Genomic DNA, 18,321 nt, shown 5'->3' with positions numbered 1-18,321 from the left:
AAACTTGGCCGACTCCTCGAAATAGTCTTTCGGCTCTGATATATTAATACACACTAGTGGAAAACAGGCCTTTTGATCCGGGTGGTTAGGGCCTTTTGTCGCGGGCGGCCAGCCGCGACAAGCAAGGCGCGATAAAAGGGTGGCCTTTTATCCCGGGTCACTTACGACCCGCGACATAAGGTCCACCACGTGGCAGCCGCGGGGCGCGCAGGGCACAGGCCCTTTTGTCGCGGGCGGTATTACCACCCGCGACAAAAGGCCTTCTACGTGGCGCGCGCACAACGCTTCTGCTTTAGGGTTTGAGGGGTGCAGCACCCCTCCCCCCCCCGCCACCGACCGCCTGTTATTTCATTTTTTTCGTTCGAAAATGAAAGTTGCATATATTTGTACGCTACTAGAAGTTGTACACATTCATTCATTATATATATATATATAGATCGATCAAACAAATATTGGAAGCAGAAGTCGATTCCCCTTACACATATTCGTAGGTTCCCTACATATATGCATGGAGCTCACGATCGACAAACGGTACTAACGACCGTCTATTTGGAGGTAGAACAACTATCTGGACTAAACAAGCCTTTGTTGTTTATTACTTCTCTAACCAAAAGTCCCGCCACTTCCTCCGCGATTCCTAGTGCGTGTTCCTTTGGTTGGAGTCTGTCCCGCATGAAGTCGACCTATATACGAAAATGAGATGAGTATGACTATATCAGTCTTGATAACGAAATATTGATGATAATAAATAAAGTTGTGAATGTTATTGCTTACGTCGAATTTATTTCTGTTCTGCTTCTCAGTGGTTAACATGCGAATGGACTCGCAAACGTAGTATCCACATAGATTCGTCCCTTGTGGCTGCTGGGGGCACGCTACAGGAGTAAATGTTAGCTTCTTTGTAAAGGTAATGTCCTTATGAACATTCTTCAAAGCTTGCCAAGCCCTGCCAGGCAAAAGAATGATTGAATGAGTGGATAATTAATTGATATCTCACGAAAGATAAAGCGCGGCGATGAAGGAAATTACACTTGGAGCAACTTCTGCAAGTCCTGGAACCCGTCCAGGCCTCTACTCAGTGGGTCTCTTACTTCAACTATTCCCTTATCAGGTTGAATGTCTAGTAGAATCCAGTGGAAGCTGCACATGTTATGCATATACGTCAGGAATTACACTTAACATCGAGTAAGAAAAATTGAATGTGCATAAAAGATCATTAAGACTCTCACTCGTAGTTGTAAGGAAACAATATTGAATCACAGAAATATTGCTGCCCCAAAAACCTTAGTAGGTTTCCCCCCGTTTCTTCGCGTTTATGCTTCACCGTTTCAACATGTATTTTATCTGGGTCAACAAACCCAACATTGATAATATTATTACTTTTGCACTCACTGATCTTCAGTCTGCAAAAGAGAACCCATAAGATATAATGAGTATATATATGCAATGAAAACGAACATGAACTGAATGAAAATGAACTTATATGTAGTTAACAACTTACAAGCAATAGCAACTCATGAGAGATTTGTCGAGGGCTTCTAGATTGAATAACTGCCAGAGTTCATTCATCTCAATATGGATCTCCCGCTGAGATATTTCAGCGGTATTATCTGGCGGGCGCTGTCCTTTTAGTTCATTTATCTCCCGCTGCTGCTGCTGAAGCTCCCGCTGCTGCTGGTCAAGTCGGTGTTGGAACTCGGCCATCCGGTCATTCTGCACCTCCAGCTGGCGTTGTTTAGCTCTCGCTCGGCTTCTATAAGTCTCCGCGTCGGCCGGAAACCCAAGCGACCACGGAACACTAGGGCCGAAGCCTCTTGTTCGTCCTCCCTTCTCAGGATTACCGAGGACAAGCGTCAGCAAGTCTTTCTCTCTATCGGGAGCAAACTTTAGTTTTCCCGCCTTTATATCTGTCGTCACTTCAATCCATTTTTGCCTGGGTACCCTAACCCTGGTGTCACTTTCAACAATGTTCCCTGTCTTCATGTCATACTCACAGCCATGCGCGAGGAACCAATTTCGAGCCCTTATGTCCCATCCTTCTCGCGTGGGTTCTGGAGTGATCCCGTTCAGCTCCATCTCAGCCTCTTGTGCATCCCACTTAGGCATGGCTCTTCCGTAGCCCCCTCGCCCCGTATGATGGTGATATTTCTTCTCGCTTGCATTCTTCTTGTTTTTCACGATGTGTTCACAGCCTCCTCTCGATTCTTTGTACCTCACAAATTCTTCCCAGTTATGCTCCTGCTTCGCTAGGTAGTTCTCGAATAATGGAGGCTTCTTGTCTTTCTTATAATTTTTCCATAACCGGTTCTTATACGCCCGGAAAAGTTCCCCCATCTTCTTAAGAGCCCATTTCTTCACTAGCTCTTGCTGCTTAGCATTCTCAGACTCCGATCCCAAATCGGCAAAGTGAAATGTGCCATCAGGTCTCGAAAAGTGTGTCCTTGTACCTATCGGCAACCTGATTTTCGGACACATTCTTCGTCTTGTTCCATTCTCTCGACAAAGGATCGGGACACGATCTCTAACCACAACTCCGCACTGATTTTTGAACTTCACTCCGACATTCTCGGGTACCACCGGTTGGCCTTCCGGTGATATAGCTTCAATTGTGAAGTGGTCTTTCTTGGTCAACTTCTTTGCCGGGCCTCGTTTCTCTATCTTATCTTCGGAGGCCTAAGAGAATACATATAGAATTGCATTAATGCCTCTATACTAATGCCTCAATACATATGTACATATAGAATTCCATTAATACCTCGTCACCGGAGCCGCTGTCGGCTTCTCCGTCACGGAGCCGCCGGCTTCTCCGTGCCACGGAGCCGTCGGCTTCTCCATGACCGGAGCCGTCGGGTTCTCCATGACCGGAGCCGGCTCGGTCGGCTGTACCATCGCGGATTATGTCCGCGAATATGTCTTCCTGTTCCAAGTCCCGTTCGAATTGATCCATTGTTTCTGCAAAAGAATTAAATCGATAAGTAAATGTTCAAACACAAACCAAACCCTAACCCTAATCAAACACAAACCAAACCCTAACCCTAATCGGCGACACGTGTTTGCGAGAGGGAGAGGAGGCTCGGCGACGCGTGTTTGCGAGAGGGAGAGGAGGTCGGCGACGCGTGTTTGCGAGATGGAGAGGGTGTCGGCGACGCGGGTTTGCGAGAGGGAGAGGGTGTCGGCGACGCGTGTTTGCGAGAGGGAGAGGAGTGTCGGCGACGCGTGTTTGCGAGAGAGAGAGAGAGAGAGAGAGAGGGTGTCGGCGACGGTTGTTCGCGTGGAGGGCGAGAGCAGCGGCGTTGCGTCGTCTTTGGTTTTCGCGAGAGGGAGAGGGTGTCGGCTAGTGTTCGCGAGATGGAGAGGGTGTCGGCGAGTGTTGTTCGCGAGAAGGAGAGAAGAGGGGAGTTGCGGCGTCGATGGTTTTCGCGAGAGGGAGAGGGGTGTCGGCTAGTGTTCGCGAGATGGAGAGGGGTGTCTGGCGAGTGTTGTTCGCGAGAGGGAGAGCGGTGTTGGCGAGAGTGTTTGCGTCGGTTGTTTACAAGCTAACTAATATAAAATTTAAATTAATACAAAATTTAATCTAACTAACTACAAGATTTGAATTAATACAAAATTTAAACTAAGTAACTACGAAATTTGAATTAACTATCTACAAAAATTTAAACTAACTAACTAATACTAAATTTAATCTAAATACTAATACTAATACTAACTAACTAATACTAATTAAAACTAAATACTAATACTAATACTAACTAACTAATACTAATTAAAACTAAATACTAATACTAACTAAACTAATACTAATTAAAACTAAATACTAATACTAACTAACTAATACTAATTTAATCTAACTAAAACTAAATACTAATACTAACTAAACTAAACTAATACTAACTAACTAATACTAATTAAAACTAAATACTAAAAACTTAATGAAAAAAGAGGCCGGGCATGGGCGCCGGCCGGCACGGCAACGCGGGGCGGCGGAGGGTGGCGGCTACCTCGAGGGTGGCGCAGAGGGGGCGGCGGCGGCCGGGGTGTCCCAGCTAGAGGAGGCGGCGGCCGGAGGAGGCGGCGGCGGCAGGAGGTGGCGCGCGCGGGAGATCTCGTCGAGGTGGCGCGCAGAGGCGGCGCAGTGGCGGAGGTGGCGCAGAGGGCGGGGCGGCGAAGAGGCGGCTCAGAAGTGGCAGGGGCGGCGGCCGGAGGCGAGGAAGATGCGGCGGCGGCGGCGGTGGATTTCGGCAGCCTGACGGCGCGATTTCGCTAAGGAAAATGGCCTCCGTGTCGCGGGTGGGGCTCCGCCCGCGGCGGTAGGTATTTATACCTAGGGCCTTTTGTCGCGGTGGGGGCTTGACCCGCGACAAAGACCCCTTTGTCGCGGGTCAAGCCCCCACCCGCGACAAAGGGGGTCTTTATCGCGGGCCGTGGCTCGACCCGCGACAAAAGGGGGTGGGAGGGGGAGGCGGCCGATCCGCGTGAAGCGCATCCAACGGCTCCGGCCGTTTGAATCCAACGGCCTGGAGCCGTTGGACGCGGATCAGGCCTGGACCGTTTTTGTTTTTCTGTTTTTTGTTTTTCTGTTTTTTGTTTTTCTGTTTTTTTTAAATAAAAACTATTATTTCAATAACTTTTAAATGGTAACTCAAAAAGAAAAGTGTTATATATGAAAATTGATCAGAAAAATCCAATGAACATGAATATGACATCCATAGAACTATTTTCATCTCGAATATATAAATGATGACACGTGACTAGCCCCGCCGGCACGGCGTGCGGCGACGTGTAGCCACAGCCGACACGTGGCTCACCCCGCCGACGCCGGCGTGCGACGTGTAGCCACCGCTGACACGTGGCTCACCCCGCCGACGCCGGCGCGGCGACGTGTAGCCACCGCTGACACGTGGCTCACCCGCCGACGCCGGCGTGCGACGTTTAGCCACCGCTGACACGTGGCTCACCCCGCCGACGCGCCGGCGTGCGACGTTAGCCACCGCCGACACGTGCCTCGCCCGCCGACGCCGGCGTGCGACGTGTAGCCACCGCTGACACGTGCCTCACCCCGCCGACGCCGGCGTGCGACGTGTAGCCACCGCTGACACGTGCCATGCCCCCGCGTGCGCTATATAGAGCGACGAGTGCGGGCGCAACCACACGTCGCCACCGCCTCCGCTCATTCATCTCCGGGATGCCTCCATGTCGTCGAGGGGCGTCCGGTTTCCGTGGCGTTCGAGTGCATCCGAGCGGTAGGTTCACCGCCGAGATACGCGCGGTGGCTTCCGCCTCACCCTCGGCACGTACAACACGCCGGAAGAGGCGGCGCGCGCTACGACGCGGCGGCGTGGCGCTTTCGGCGGCCAGGGCACGACATGAACTTCCCCGGATGTTGAATCGCTAGAGGAGGCGGAGTTCCTCGCGCCACCGCCGTGCCTCGTCACCGACGAGGACCGTCACCGGCATCGCCAGGTGCAGCGCCGGATCGCCATCGCCGAGCGCGACGAGCAGTTGATGCGCCAGTGGAGGGCGCGGTCCCCCGACGCGTTCTTTGCTAACCTTAGGGCACAACGCAGGTCCAACAGGCGCCACCGTCGGGCCGTCGCCGCCTTCGAGCTCGAGAACTCGAATACAACTTGGACCGAAACGACCCTCGGTGGGATGACCTTTGGACGGAGACAACCTCCGACGACGAGTAGAGACTAGACTAGTAATTTATCTATTTTATTGTAATTTCAATAAAGTCGTTGTCGGTTCTATTAGTTTAAATTTAGTTTATAAAGTCGTTGTCGGTTGTTTTTGTTCAATAAAGTGGTTGACACGAAATTTATTACGACTGAACTGAAATTAAAGTACAGAGCTCAACTGAAAAATAAGATACATGGCCAGATTCGAATGTTGGAGCCATTCAATCATAGTCGTGCCTAGTCCTATACACGTCGCCACTGTAGTCATCAAAGTCGCCGACGTCATCGTCGCTAGCATCGGGGTCGCGGTTGTCGAACCTCGGCGGATGACCACGCGTGGGCTGGGATTGAGGGTAGCGCAGGCGGGGCCACGATAGGCCAGGACGCTCTGGAGAGTCCGGCCGCGCCACCACATCCGACGGCCGGCCTCGTTGAAGTTCGAAGGAGGCGGGCCGTCCTCCTCGTACACTGCAACCGCCCTCTCACGCCGATTGATGAAGAAGCTGTCCCAAGTCGGGCTGTAGTCGGGATGCCACTGGGGATTCCTCCGCTGCTCGGGCGTGAGCTCGAAATAGTAGTGGTTCGTGATGGCCATCTCGCGTGGCACACCTACAGGGATAGGAGGGACCGGTACGCCTCCGACGCTCAGCAACCAGCCGGTCGGGACGCGGTAGCCGGGCGGGCAGGGGTAGTTCGAGGCGCAAAGCGCCTCCGCCTCCCGGGGTGTTAGACATACGATGGAAGCCATGGGAGAGAGTGATGAGGTTTGCAGATATGAGAGTCCAAGCCTACATATATATAGTGGAAAAATGGCGGGAATGCGGGAAGAAAATAGGCGGGAACGAAGTGGCGCGCGAAACTTTCATCCCGGGTGGAGGCTCAAACCGCGACAAAAGACTGGGGAGGCTTATCTAGGAGGGCCTTTTGTCACGGTTGGTGGCTGCAACCGCGACTAAAGATGTCGGCAGGATAATAAGGATGTGTCGGTAACCTTTTGTCACGGTTGGTGGCTGCAACCGCGACTAAAGCTGTCGGCAGTTAAGGTTGTGTCGGTAAACTTTTGTAACGGTTTGTGGCTGCAACCGCGACGAAAGGTGTCGGCAGGATAAGGACGCGTGGGTGGACGCACTTTCGATGAGATAAAGCATGTAGCGCACGACGGCCTGTCGAAGGAATAAGACAAAGTAGAAGCGGTGCCGTGCCTATAAAAGGAGCATCGATACGCCTTGCCAAGCAGATCAACAAGCCAAGCACAGTTTAATCTTCATTATTACATAAATGTAGAGATTGTCTTGGGAACTATATATGAAGAATACATTATTACATCGCCATCTAGTGTTGTGATCTTCTACGCCGTAGCCATGGAGAATCTTCATCATTTAGCAAGATGCTTGGGTCAATTTTCACCGTGAAGGGCGGAATTTCTTTAAACTTATTATAATCTTCGACATGTCTGTCTTGTCATCCACTCCCACGATGTTTCTTTTCCCGAAAGAACTATGTGGCGCTTTGGCTCCTCGATTGATGTATTCTTTTGTTGATTTCTTTTTCTTGATTTGCTAGACATGTCCTTCACGTAGAAAACTTGAGCCACCTCGCTGGCTAGGACAAAAGGCTCGTCTGTGCACGCAAGATTGTTGGGATCCACCGTTATCATACCGTACTTATCGTCAATATGTATAGCGCTGAGCTTCACCCATTTGCACCGAAACAAAGGGACCTTAAAAGTGGGACCATAGTCAAGTTCCCATATCTCCTCTATGTATCCATAATATGTGGTGGTCTGCCCATTCTCGTCTGTTGCATCGAAGCGGACACCGCTGTTTTGGTTGGTGCTCTTTTTATCTTGGTCGATCGTGTAAAATGTATTCCCATTTATCTCGTACCCTTGGAATGTACATATGTTTGAAGATGGTAACCTGGCCAACAAGTACAAGCTGCTCCACCGCAGATGGGTCATTAATGAGATGTCTTTGCAACCAACCGCCGAAGGTATTCATGTGTTGACGTGTAATCAAGGACTCGGGCTGGCCCGGGTTTATTTCTCGTAAAACATTCTTATGTTTCTCGATGTACGGAGCCACCAAGCTGGAATTGTATAGAAGCGTGTAGTGCGCTTGATTGAAAGAAATCTTGTCCCTCCACACCGTTGCTTTCCTTCCTAGTGTGCCTTTTCAGTCAGCCTCCCCTCATACCGAGATTCAGGAACACCAATCGGCTTAAGGTCAGGAAGAAAGTCAACACAAAACTCAATGACCTCCTCGGTTCCGTAGCCCTTTGAGATACTTCCTTCCGGCCTAGCTCGGTTATGAACATATTTCTTTAAGACTCCCATGAACCTCTCGAAGGGGAACATATTGTGTAGAAATACAGACCGAGAATTCTAATCTCTTCAACTAGGTGAACGAGGAGGTGCGTCATAATATTGAAGAAAGATGGTGGGAACAACAACTCGAAGCCGACAAGACATTGGACCACATCTTCCGTAATCCCGACAAAGTTTCGGATCCATTACCTTCGAGAAATTGCGTTCAGAATGCACATATCTTCACAATGGCTAGTCGAACATTTTCTGGTAGAAGTCCCCTCAATGCAATCGGAAGCAATTGTGTCATAAGCACGTGATGATCATGGGACTTCAGGTTCTGCAATTTTTTCTCCTTCATATTTACTATCCCCTTTATATTCGACGAGAAACCAGACGGAACCTTGATACCGAATAGGGCTTCAAAAAAGATCTCCTTCTCTTGTTTGGTAAGAGCATAGCTGGCAGGCCCTACAAACTGCCCTGGATGATTGCCGTTTCGTCCTTTATGAAGTTCCTGGTCCTCCCGTGCTTCGTTGTATCTTTTGTCTTTCCATACACGCCTAGAAAACCTAGAATATTCACACAAAGATTCTTGGTCAGGTGCATCACGTCGATTGCAGAGCGGACTTCCAGACTTTCCAATATTCTAGCTCCCAGAAAATAGATTTCTTCTTCCACATGGGCGCATGTCCGTCATCGTCTTTTCGAACAGGTCGACCAGCTGGACCCTTTCCAAAGATAACATTTAAATCCTTGACCATGTCAAATATATCAGCACCACTACGGGGACAAGCTTCGGACGGCGGTCCGCCTCGCCATCGAAATGCTTGCCTTTTTTCCTTAAGGGATGCTTGCGCGGAAGGAAACGACGATTGAACGGGTACACAACTTTTCTCGCTTTTTCCCAAATATTTACTTTCAGTCTCATCTAAACAGTGTGTGCATGCATTGTATCCTTTGTTAAATGCCTGTCCTGAAATGTTACCGAGAGCAGGCCAATCATTGATGGTTACGAATAGCAATGCTCGTAGGTCAAATTCTTGCTCCGTGTGCTCATCCCACACACGTACACCTGGTTTGGCCCACAACTCCAAAAGTTCATCGACTAATGGCCTTAGGTACCCATCAAGGTCGTTGCCCGGTTGCTTTGGGCCTTGGATAAGCACGGCATCATAATGAACTTCCGCTTCATGCACAACCAAGGAGGAAGGTTGTAGATACATAGAGTCACGGGCCAGGTGCTTTGACTGCAGCTCTGCTCCCAAAAGGATTCATGCCATCTCGTACTTAGACCAAAGTATAAGTTCCTTGCCTCACCTGCAAAATCCGGGAACTCTCTCCCGATGTTTCTCCACCGCCGACCATCAGCGGGGTGCCTCAACATCGCGTCTTTCTTACGTTCTTCCATGTGCCATCGCAACAACTTGGCATGCTCTTTGTTTCGAACAAACGTTTCAACCGTGGTATTATTGGAGCATACCACATCACCTTCGCAGAACCCTCTTCCTGGGTGGCTCGCCCTCAACATCACCAGGGTCATCTTTTCTGATCTTATACCGCAATGCACCACATATCGGGCATTTATTCAAATTCTCGTACTTCTCACCGCGGTAGAGGATACGATCATTAATGCATGCATGTATCTTACGCACATCTAATCCTAGAGGGCAGACAAGCTTCTTTGCTTCATATGTACTGACGGGCAATTCATTATTTCTTGAAACAGCTTCTTTAATATTATCATCAATTTCTCAAATCCCGAGTCAGTCACACCGACCTCTCGCCTTCCATTTCAGCAATTCCAATATGCTACCCAGCTTTCTATGCCCATCTTCACAACCTGGGTACAACAATTTGTGGTGGTCCTCTAACATCTTGTCGAACCGCAACCTCTCCTTATCCGTGTCACGCCTCTTCTTGCATCGAAATGGCCCGACGAAGATCATCATCAACAGGATCATCTCGATGCCTGTTCTTCACCTCCTTCTTCTTCATTGTCGTCCATTGCGGTATCAAAGCATTCGAGAGAACATAGATCGATAATACTTCTCATCATTATCTTCTTCCTCATCGCCGTCTTCCATCATAACCCCTTCTTCTCCGTGCTTGGTCCAAACATTATAACTGGACATGAACCCAAACCGAAGCAGGTGGCTCTTAATATCTCTTGAGCAAGAGTAATCCTTCTCGTTCTTACATTTTAGACATGGACAGCACATAAAACCTTGCTTCGACTTGTTGGCCTCGGCCACAAGCAGGAAAGAATTCACGCCCTCTCTCGAAAGCGGGAGCACATCGGTTACCGTACATCCATGGATGACTCATCCGCATCATAAGTACAATTATATATGTATCGTATGCAATCACCTTGCTAAAATTAGTATTGTACGGACTATGCATATATATATAGTCGAGAAAATAGTTGCTAACCTTTTTGGATCAAAAAGAGGAGAAATCTTATCAAATAAACCAAGTGGCATCCCTCTCACAAGCATTCCATCAAACACCTCTTGTGCACATGTAGAAAAAATGAGCTAGCATACACCTCCACCTTCACCACCAAGGAAAAAATGAGGTGGGGGGGTGGCTGGCTGCTTCTATATATAGGGCGGGGACATTTTGTCGCGGGCCGTATTACGACCCGCGACAAAAGGGGTGGCCACGTCGCTCCTACCCCTTTTGTCGCGGGTCGTAATACGGCCCGCGACAAAAGGCCGCGACAAAAGCCTCCGCGCGCTCCACATGGTTTCGGGGCGACGTGGCCAGGCCATTTGTCGCGGGTGCAGGCGCGCCCGCGACAAAAGGCTCCCACGGAAGCCCTGTTTTCCACTAGTGACAGCAACCGACAGATACAACAAGCATACTGGGGCTGCAGCATAATCAAGCCTAAAAGAAAACACAAGAGAAAACAAAGCCGACACCCGCAGCTTGACAAGAACAAAAATGACTCGCAACCGCTGCGCCCTCCGGAGAATGCCACCACACTTCAACAAGGAAAGTGACGATGACGCCACTGCTGCCCGGACTAGTCCTAGGGTTTCCCCCGATACGCGGAAGGTATTGGGGAGGAGGGACTACCGACGCCCTCCATGAAGGCAAGGCGTCACCGCGTCAGTGTCGGGCCTGCCGACAAGATTTCTCCCGTCTACCAACCCACAAACCCGGACGATTCGATGTGCTCCACCAGACTTGCCGCCCACCAGCACACGCCACCGCGATCTTGAAGCTATCCTCGTTGTCTCGCTGTCATCGGCGGAGTAGGGCCTAGACGTAGAGATGAGAGACAGCCAGGTCGGGGGTAGCAGCACCTTAGCCGAGCGAGAGGGAACTACCTCCACCGCCTTCGCGGTAGCCGACCGAAAATGGCAGCGAGGTCAAACCGGCCCGGCTGGGCCCAAACAGGCCCGCAAAGACCTCACTACCACGTTGCAGCAGGCCGGCCGGAGTACCGCCGCCACCCAGCCACCGCCGTCGCATCTACTCCACCTCTAGGGAGCATCACCGGCGCGCCATGAGCAGCCCGCCCGCCCAGCCCCTTTGGGCCCCGAACTGGGCCCAGATCTGGGCCAAGCAGGCCCTGCCATGGCCGTCCGCCTGCGCTGCTCCGCCACCAAGGGTCACGCCGCCGCTCCTCCACCCACCCGACGCACGGGTTCCACCCCGCCGCGCTGGACCGCTTCCGCCGAAGTGCACTGCCGCCCGCTATGGTTCCCACGCCCCCAACGAAGCGACGGGTAGAGCCGACCCCGCCACCGCTGTGTTGGAGATATGCCCAAGAGGCAATAATAAAATGGTTATTATAATATATCTTTGTGTTTATGATAATGTTTGCATACCATGCTATAATTGTATTAACCGAAACATTGATACATGTGTGTTATGTAAACAACAAGGAGTCCCTAGTAAGCCTCTTGAATAACTAGCTTGTTGATTAATAGATGATCATGGTTTCGTGATCATGAACATTGGATGTTATTAATAACAAGGTTATGTCATTGATGAATGATGTAATGGACACACCCAACTAAGCGTAGCATAAGATCACGTCATTAAGTTCATTTGCTATAAGCTTTCGATACATAGTTACCTAGTCCTTCGACCATGAGATCATGCAAATCACTTATGCCGGAAGGGTACTTTGATTACATCAAACGCCACTGCGTAAATGGGTGGTTATAAAGGTGGGATTAAGTATACGGAAAGTATGAGTTGAGGCATATGGATCAACAGTGGGATTTGTCCATCCCGATGACGGCTAGATATACTCTGGGCCCTCTCACTGGAATGTCGTCTAATTAGCTTGCAAGCATATGAATGGTTCATAAGAGACCACATACCATGATACGAGTAAAGAGTACTTGTCAGGATACGAGGTTGAACAAGGTATAGAGATACCGATGATCAAACCTCGGACAAGTAAAATATCGCGTGACAAAGGGAATCGGTATCGTATGTAAATGGTTCAATCGATCACTAAGTCATCGTTGAATATGTGGGAGCCATTATGGATCTCCAGATCCCGCTATTGGTTATTGGTCGGAGAGAAGTCTCAACCATGTCTGCATAGTTCACGAACCGTAGGGTGACACACTTAAGGTTTGATGTCGTTTAAGTAGATATGGAATATGGAATGGAGTTCAATGTTTTGTTCGGAGTCTCGGATGGGATCCAGGACATCACAAAAAGTTCCGGAATGGTCCGGAGAATAAGATTCATATAGAGGAAGTCATTTTACAAGTTTGAAAATGATCCGGTGCATTTATGGAAGGTTTTAGAAGGTTCTAGAAAGGTCCAGAAGAAATCACTATGGAAGGCGGAGTCCCGGAGGGACTCCACTAGCATTGCCGGCCAACCCTAAGGGGAGAAGTCCCAGGTGGACTCCACCTAAAGGTGGCCGGCCACCCCCCCTCAAGGAAAGGTGGGAGTCCCACCTTGAGTAGGACTCCCCTCTTGAGTAGGTTTCCCACCTATGGTAAGTTTTGTTGTTGGGGTCTTATTCGAAGACTTAGACTACAACTCTTGGGGGCTTCCACCTACATAATGTGGAGCAAAGGGGAGGGGGCGGACACACCGAGCCATCTAGGCCGCAGCCCCCAAGTGGCCGGCGCCCTAAACCCTAGCCTCTCCCCAAACCCTAGCGCCCCTCCTCCACATAATACTCCCGCAGCACATAGGCGAAGCCCTGCTGGAGTTCTCCACCACCACCGCCACCACGCCGTCGTGCTGCCCGGATTCCGAGGAGGATCTACTACTTCCGCTGCCCGCTGGAACGGGGAGAAGGACGTCGTCTTCATCAACACCGTACGTGTGACCGAGTACGAAGGTGCTGCCCGATTGTGGCACCGTCAAGATCTTCTACGCGCTTTTGAAAGCGGCAAGTGATCATCTTCTGCAACAACGAGATCTAATCTCGTAGGCTTTGAAAATCTTCAAGGGTTAGTCTCGTGATCCACTCGTTGCTACCGTCTTCTAGATTAGATCTTGGCTTGTGTTTCGTTCTTGCGGTAGGAAAAATTTTGTTTTCTGTGCTACGAATCCCATCACGCTAGCACCGCCTAGGCTAGGCCCGGCGGCTCCCGCCGACGGCGGTGGCAAGAGGGAGAGCGAGGGGAGGGGGAAGGCCGGCCGGGGAGAGGACGCGGCCCGGCCGCCGCGGGAGAGGGCAGACTAACCTACCTTCATCACCGTACACAGAATACACATTCTACGGTTACTAAATACGACGTGAATGTCCATCGACGATCAGTGCGAAATGTAGAGCATTGTAGTACTTGCTAACGTAGCGAGTAGTACACCTCATCTGTTAGACAATGTTGGTTCCGACAGTGCATTTTTCCAAAAAAATAGCCTAAACTATGAAACCTCCACTGGCTCGACCTGGGCTGTCCGGCCGTCCGCCACCGCGGCCATCCGTACGCGTGACCACCCCAAATCCTCCTCGCCGCGTCTGCCCTACTCCTCCGGCGCGCCGCCCACAGCCTTGGGCATAGCCGCCACCTGCAACTCGGGCGCTCCGTCCTCCCCTTTTTCCTCGACTAGGACGATGGAGGCTGCCGCTTCTGACTCCAGCTCACGACGGGGGCGCACACACTGAGGATTCATGTCGCCCCTGCAGCTCCGGCGCTCCGCCTTCCTCCCCGTGGCTTGCTCCACAAGAACGACAGGTCGGCCGCGGTAGCCGTGCTCGGCCCCACCTCGCCAGTCTCCGCGACCGAAAATGACCACAGGGGTCTGACTGACGCACGTCTACTAGGACTCCGACGAGCGTCGACTAGGACTCCGGCGCCTCGGCTGGACTTCGATGTGCATGTGTGCGCCCTCCGCCGGCTGGAAAGGAGGAGCACGCGAGCCGACGGGATCCCAATCTTTTTTTTTTCTTTTTTTTTCCAATTTAGCCCTTTTAAAGTTTTATTATCCAAAAATGTCCCTCTGGACGCTTGGTGGCTGCCAAGTGGGGTCCAATATAGGCCATGTCGGCAAAATACGACACTCTACAATCATCAGGGACGGTTATGACCACTGAGCCATCTTTAGTTACCGTATATTACATATTTCTATGTATGGTGATCGACGGACAAGAGTGACAGGTTAGGTACCCTAGACGTATTTTACTCCCTGCCAGCCGCAAGCAAAGTTGGTTTTGCTTGCGGGAGTAACCTAAATTTAGCTAATCTAAAAGCATCCAATCGTATCTTCTAAGGTGTTTCTCAAATCGTCCTGGATTAACCGTTTGGAGGACGTTTTTGCTTGGTGTCGTATTTGGAGCGCGTTGCTTTCTAGTCGCACCCCTAAACGAGGCTCTAAATTTTTTTTTGTTAGAGTATTTAAAAATACAACCAGTGCTCCTGTGCTTTCCAATACTTTTTTTTGCACGTTTCCCAAAGCAGACGGATGGTTGTGATCACCGCAGCGTATAACTGCCCACTTCCCAAGACCCACTCCTCCTAACCACAGCCTTTGATCTTGCTTTGAAAGTTGTGCAAATAAAATTTTCAGAAAACACCGGAGCACAAGTCGTTTATTAAACATAGCACATAGATAAATATGTTTGCTAAAATTGGAGTGAATTCCATATTTTACCCTCTAGTTTGCTATTTGTGACAACAGTTAGCCCATTTAGTAGAAATTCTTCCATTTTACCCCATTTAGTGAAACTTGTGTCACATATTATCCATTTTGAATTTGGAAGTATTTTATCCATTGAAAAACATACTTCGAATGCAACATTAGCGCACAGACCAACCTCCTCCAGCCACTATAGCAACAACATGCAGCAAGTTGTCTTCAGCCGCCATTATTCGTTTGCTTTCTGCAAGAGGTTTTCCGTGACAAATACTCTATGTGTGCAAGTTGTAATCACGTACTGTACATCCCGATGGAGAGGCGACGGCTCCACAACCAGCTGCAGCAACTGAGCACAAGGAGAATGTTCCGGTCGCCGGCTAGTTACATTTGCTCTAGTATCCGTGATCACACATTCATCTTTGATCACAGGCTAGTTAATATACATGGATTGGTCTCATTTGGATGTGCGGCCCGGGGCGATTGAGGAGCGAGTGGTGAACACTGCAAAAAATCCAATGTGGCACTCTAGGTAGACGTGCTTACCATGTACCAACTGACATAAGTTATTAAAAGGGGTAAAATATGGCGCAAATTTACCTAAATAGGGTAAAATAGAGGATTTTTTTATTAAATGGGGTAAATGTTGTTACAAATGGTAAACAAGAGGGTAAAATCTGGAATTCACTCCTATAATTGTTTCCAAATTAAAATACAAAAAACAACTTCAAACCAAACAAATATAATCCTTGGGTAGATTAAGACGCCGCCGCATTTGCTGATAATTCGTTGACCCTTCACATATGCTCAACGAGATCATGTTGCAGTTGATCGTGAACATTGGTGTCACGGATCTCTGAGTGCATGGCGAGGAAATCAACAAAATTTGCAGACACTTCGTGATCAACCTCTGCAAGAGGGCTATGACACTCATAGGGACCAATATGTGTCGTGGCCCAATTCTTGCGGTCATCCTCGATGATCATGTTGTACATGATCACACAAGTCTGCATCACCTCCCACATTTGCTCGTGAGACCAGGTTAGAGCAGGGTATCGAACAATAGCAGATTGAGCTTGGAGCACACCAAATGCCCGCTCGACATCCTTCCGACAAGCCTCCTATCGCGATGCAAAGTGTCAATTTTTCTGACCTGATGGCACCGGGATTGTTTTGACAAATGTCACCCATTTTGGATATATACCATCGGCTAGATAGTAGCCTTTGGTATATTGGTGGCCATTGATCTCATAGTTCCATGGTGGAGCACGACCTTCCACTAGTTTCCTAAACACTAAAGACCGTTGCAACACGTTGATGTCCACTACAAGAAAATGGTCATGTAGAGACGTTGTTGATTAGACGCTTTTTATTCACGTCTCTAGGTAGCAATAGAACATTGTATAAGGACGTTTTTGTGAGACGCATCCCAAATCGTCTCAAAACAAACACTCAGGGGGCTTAGATAACATCCCACCGCCCACGATCGCCATCTAATCAGTTTTCTCTCTGCACTAGACTTAGAAAAAAAAATGTGCAAAACCTAGATCCGCCGCCGGGCTCTCCTGAGGTACAAAAAAAACAGTGGCTCGGCCGCCGCCGAAGTGAGGCGCACACGGCGGGCGTGGGGCTTCTCGCGCTCTGGCTCCTCCATTGCTCCTCTTTCCCCTCTGTTGCGGTCAGAAACCCACCGGCGAGCAGCGACGGGCAACACAGGAGAGCCGGGAGCAACTTAGGGCTGCGGCTGGCCCTGGTCCCTCCGAGCGACGGCCCGCAAAGACTCTGGCACGCACGTCCGATGCTGGTGCAAGGGCGTGCCACCTGACCTATACCTGGTCAGGAAGGTGATGGAGATGCCTCGCTTAGTTTCCTGCATGGCATACACGTAAACATTAAATACGAGCCTCGATCGGCTCTCAGGTTGTCCTGTGAATCGGCTCAAGGAGCCGATCCACCCATGATTCGTACGAGGTGCACGAATATATGGTGGTCCTGCTTGATCAAGATAAAGCTAAAACGATCTACGACGATTTAGGGTTTTCACCGCATAATCGGAACGTCCTACTCGTGATTGGGCCTCGCGACCGCGCACGGTGATCGTAAGCCGATCCTAGACAAGGCCTAAAAATCAACACGAGGTTGATCCTCGGAACATCCTGTCTAGGGCTAGCAAACTACACCCTACACGTCGCTGGATCCTCCAACCCTTTGTAAGGCCTAACTATGCAGATATTAAACTAATCCTTGAGGAACAAGGAGCAATCATAACGGATCGGATCTACTAAATAATGATCAAGCGGGGTGCCGCCTCTATGCCTAAGATAGGCGTAAGGGCGGCTAGATGTCTAAGGGTTGCACTACGATAGCATATGATATGAAGAACAATGCTAACCCTAACACATCTAAGATAACTACGTTGCTCGCCATCAAAAAGGCTTCAGTACGAGCAACGCATGAACAACGAATAAACTTGTACTGCCTAGATCGCAAGATGCGATCTAGGCAGCATGATGCTTACCCGGAAGAAACCCTCGAGACAAGGGAGTTGGCGATGCGCCTAGATTGATTTGTGGTGAACGTGATTGTTGTTTATTTCATAAACCCTAGATACATATTTATAGTCCGTAGATTTTCTAACGTGGGAATAATCCCAACCGTGCACGAGGCAAACTCTAACTAACCGACACGTAATCTACTATATTACAGATACACGGGCAAACTAGCCCAAACTTTGCATATAAGGCCGATTCATGTATATTCTTCCATGTATAATCTTCAAGCCCATCTTGATCGCGGCCCACCTCTGACTCGGTCAAATTCTGGTGATAACACCCTCCAAGTCTCAAGTTCCTCCGATTCCCCAATGGCGATTTCCCGCTCGCCGCTGCTAACGGGCGGATCCTCGGCGGCGCCTCCCTAGCAGAGCTGCATGCAGATCATGGCGGTGTCTTCCTTGGCGAGGCAGATGTTTTATCTATCAAGTCTCGCCACCAGGGGATCATGATGTTCCCCAACAGCGACATCTGCATCACCCACATGCATCTTGCCGGCCAGCGAGAGTCCGCTCCTCGTCATCCTCCAGACGATCGCGCCCTTCTTGATGCAAGATCAAGGTGAAGTCCATACGTCCCCACCCCAACCTTTACCGGTTCTACCTCACTTGCTTCAACGAGTACAGGTTTGCCTCCCAACAGGTTCTGTTTTTCGTTGTAGGTTACTTAAAAATTAGTGATGTGTGAATGATTAGAAGGATATTTAATTTGCATTCCTCTCTGC

At 49.7% G+C, this 18,321-nt stretch overlaps 1 protein-coding gene across 1 annotated transcript; it reads right to left on the bottom strand.

Moving 5' to 3' along the window:
- Window positions 1-545: 545 nt before the first annotated feature.
- Window positions 546-16,699, bottom strand: LOC139837882 (uncharacterized). Its single transcript, XM_071827189.1, has 5 exons — window positions 16,629-16,699; window positions 1,230-1,463; window positions 1,030-1,140; window positions 775-946; window positions 546-683 (listed from the first exon to the last, which is right to left on the bottom strand). The coding sequence occupies exons 1-5, from the start codon at window positions 16,697-16,699 to the stop codon at window positions 546-548; spliced, it is 726 nt and encodes a 241-aa protein (XP_071683290.1).
- Between the last annotated feature and the right edge of the window lie 1,622 nt (window positions 16,700-18,321).

The sequence above is a fragment of the Lolium perenne genome, chromosome 3 (genome assembly GCF_019359855.2).
Source record: "Lolium perenne isolate Kyuss_39 chromosome 3, Kyuss_2.0, whole genome shotgun sequence".
NCBI lineage: Eukaryota > Viridiplantae > Streptophyta > Magnoliopsida > Poales > Poaceae > Lolium > Lolium perenne.
The sequence above is the reverse complement of the archived record's forward strand: the minus strand, read 5'-3'. Positions and strand labels throughout refer to the sequence as shown.

What these genes read in the sequence shown, in the direction of transcription:
- LOC139837882 (XM_071827189.1), bottom strand. Translation starts at nt 16,699, where the DNA reads ATGGAGGAGCCAGAGCGCGAGAAGCCCCACGCCCGCCGTGTGCGCCTC. An exon ending in TCGGCGGCGGCCGAGCCACT is followed by an intron (nt 1,464 to 16,628) that starts GTTTTTTTTGTA and finishes ATTTTCATTCAG; the next exon opens with TTCATGTTCGTTTTCATTGC. An exon ending in TTGCAGAAGTTGCTCCAAGT is followed by an intron (nt 947 to 1,029) that starts GTAATTTCCTTC and finishes TTTGCCTGGCAG; the next exon opens with GGCTTGGCAAGCTTTGAAGA.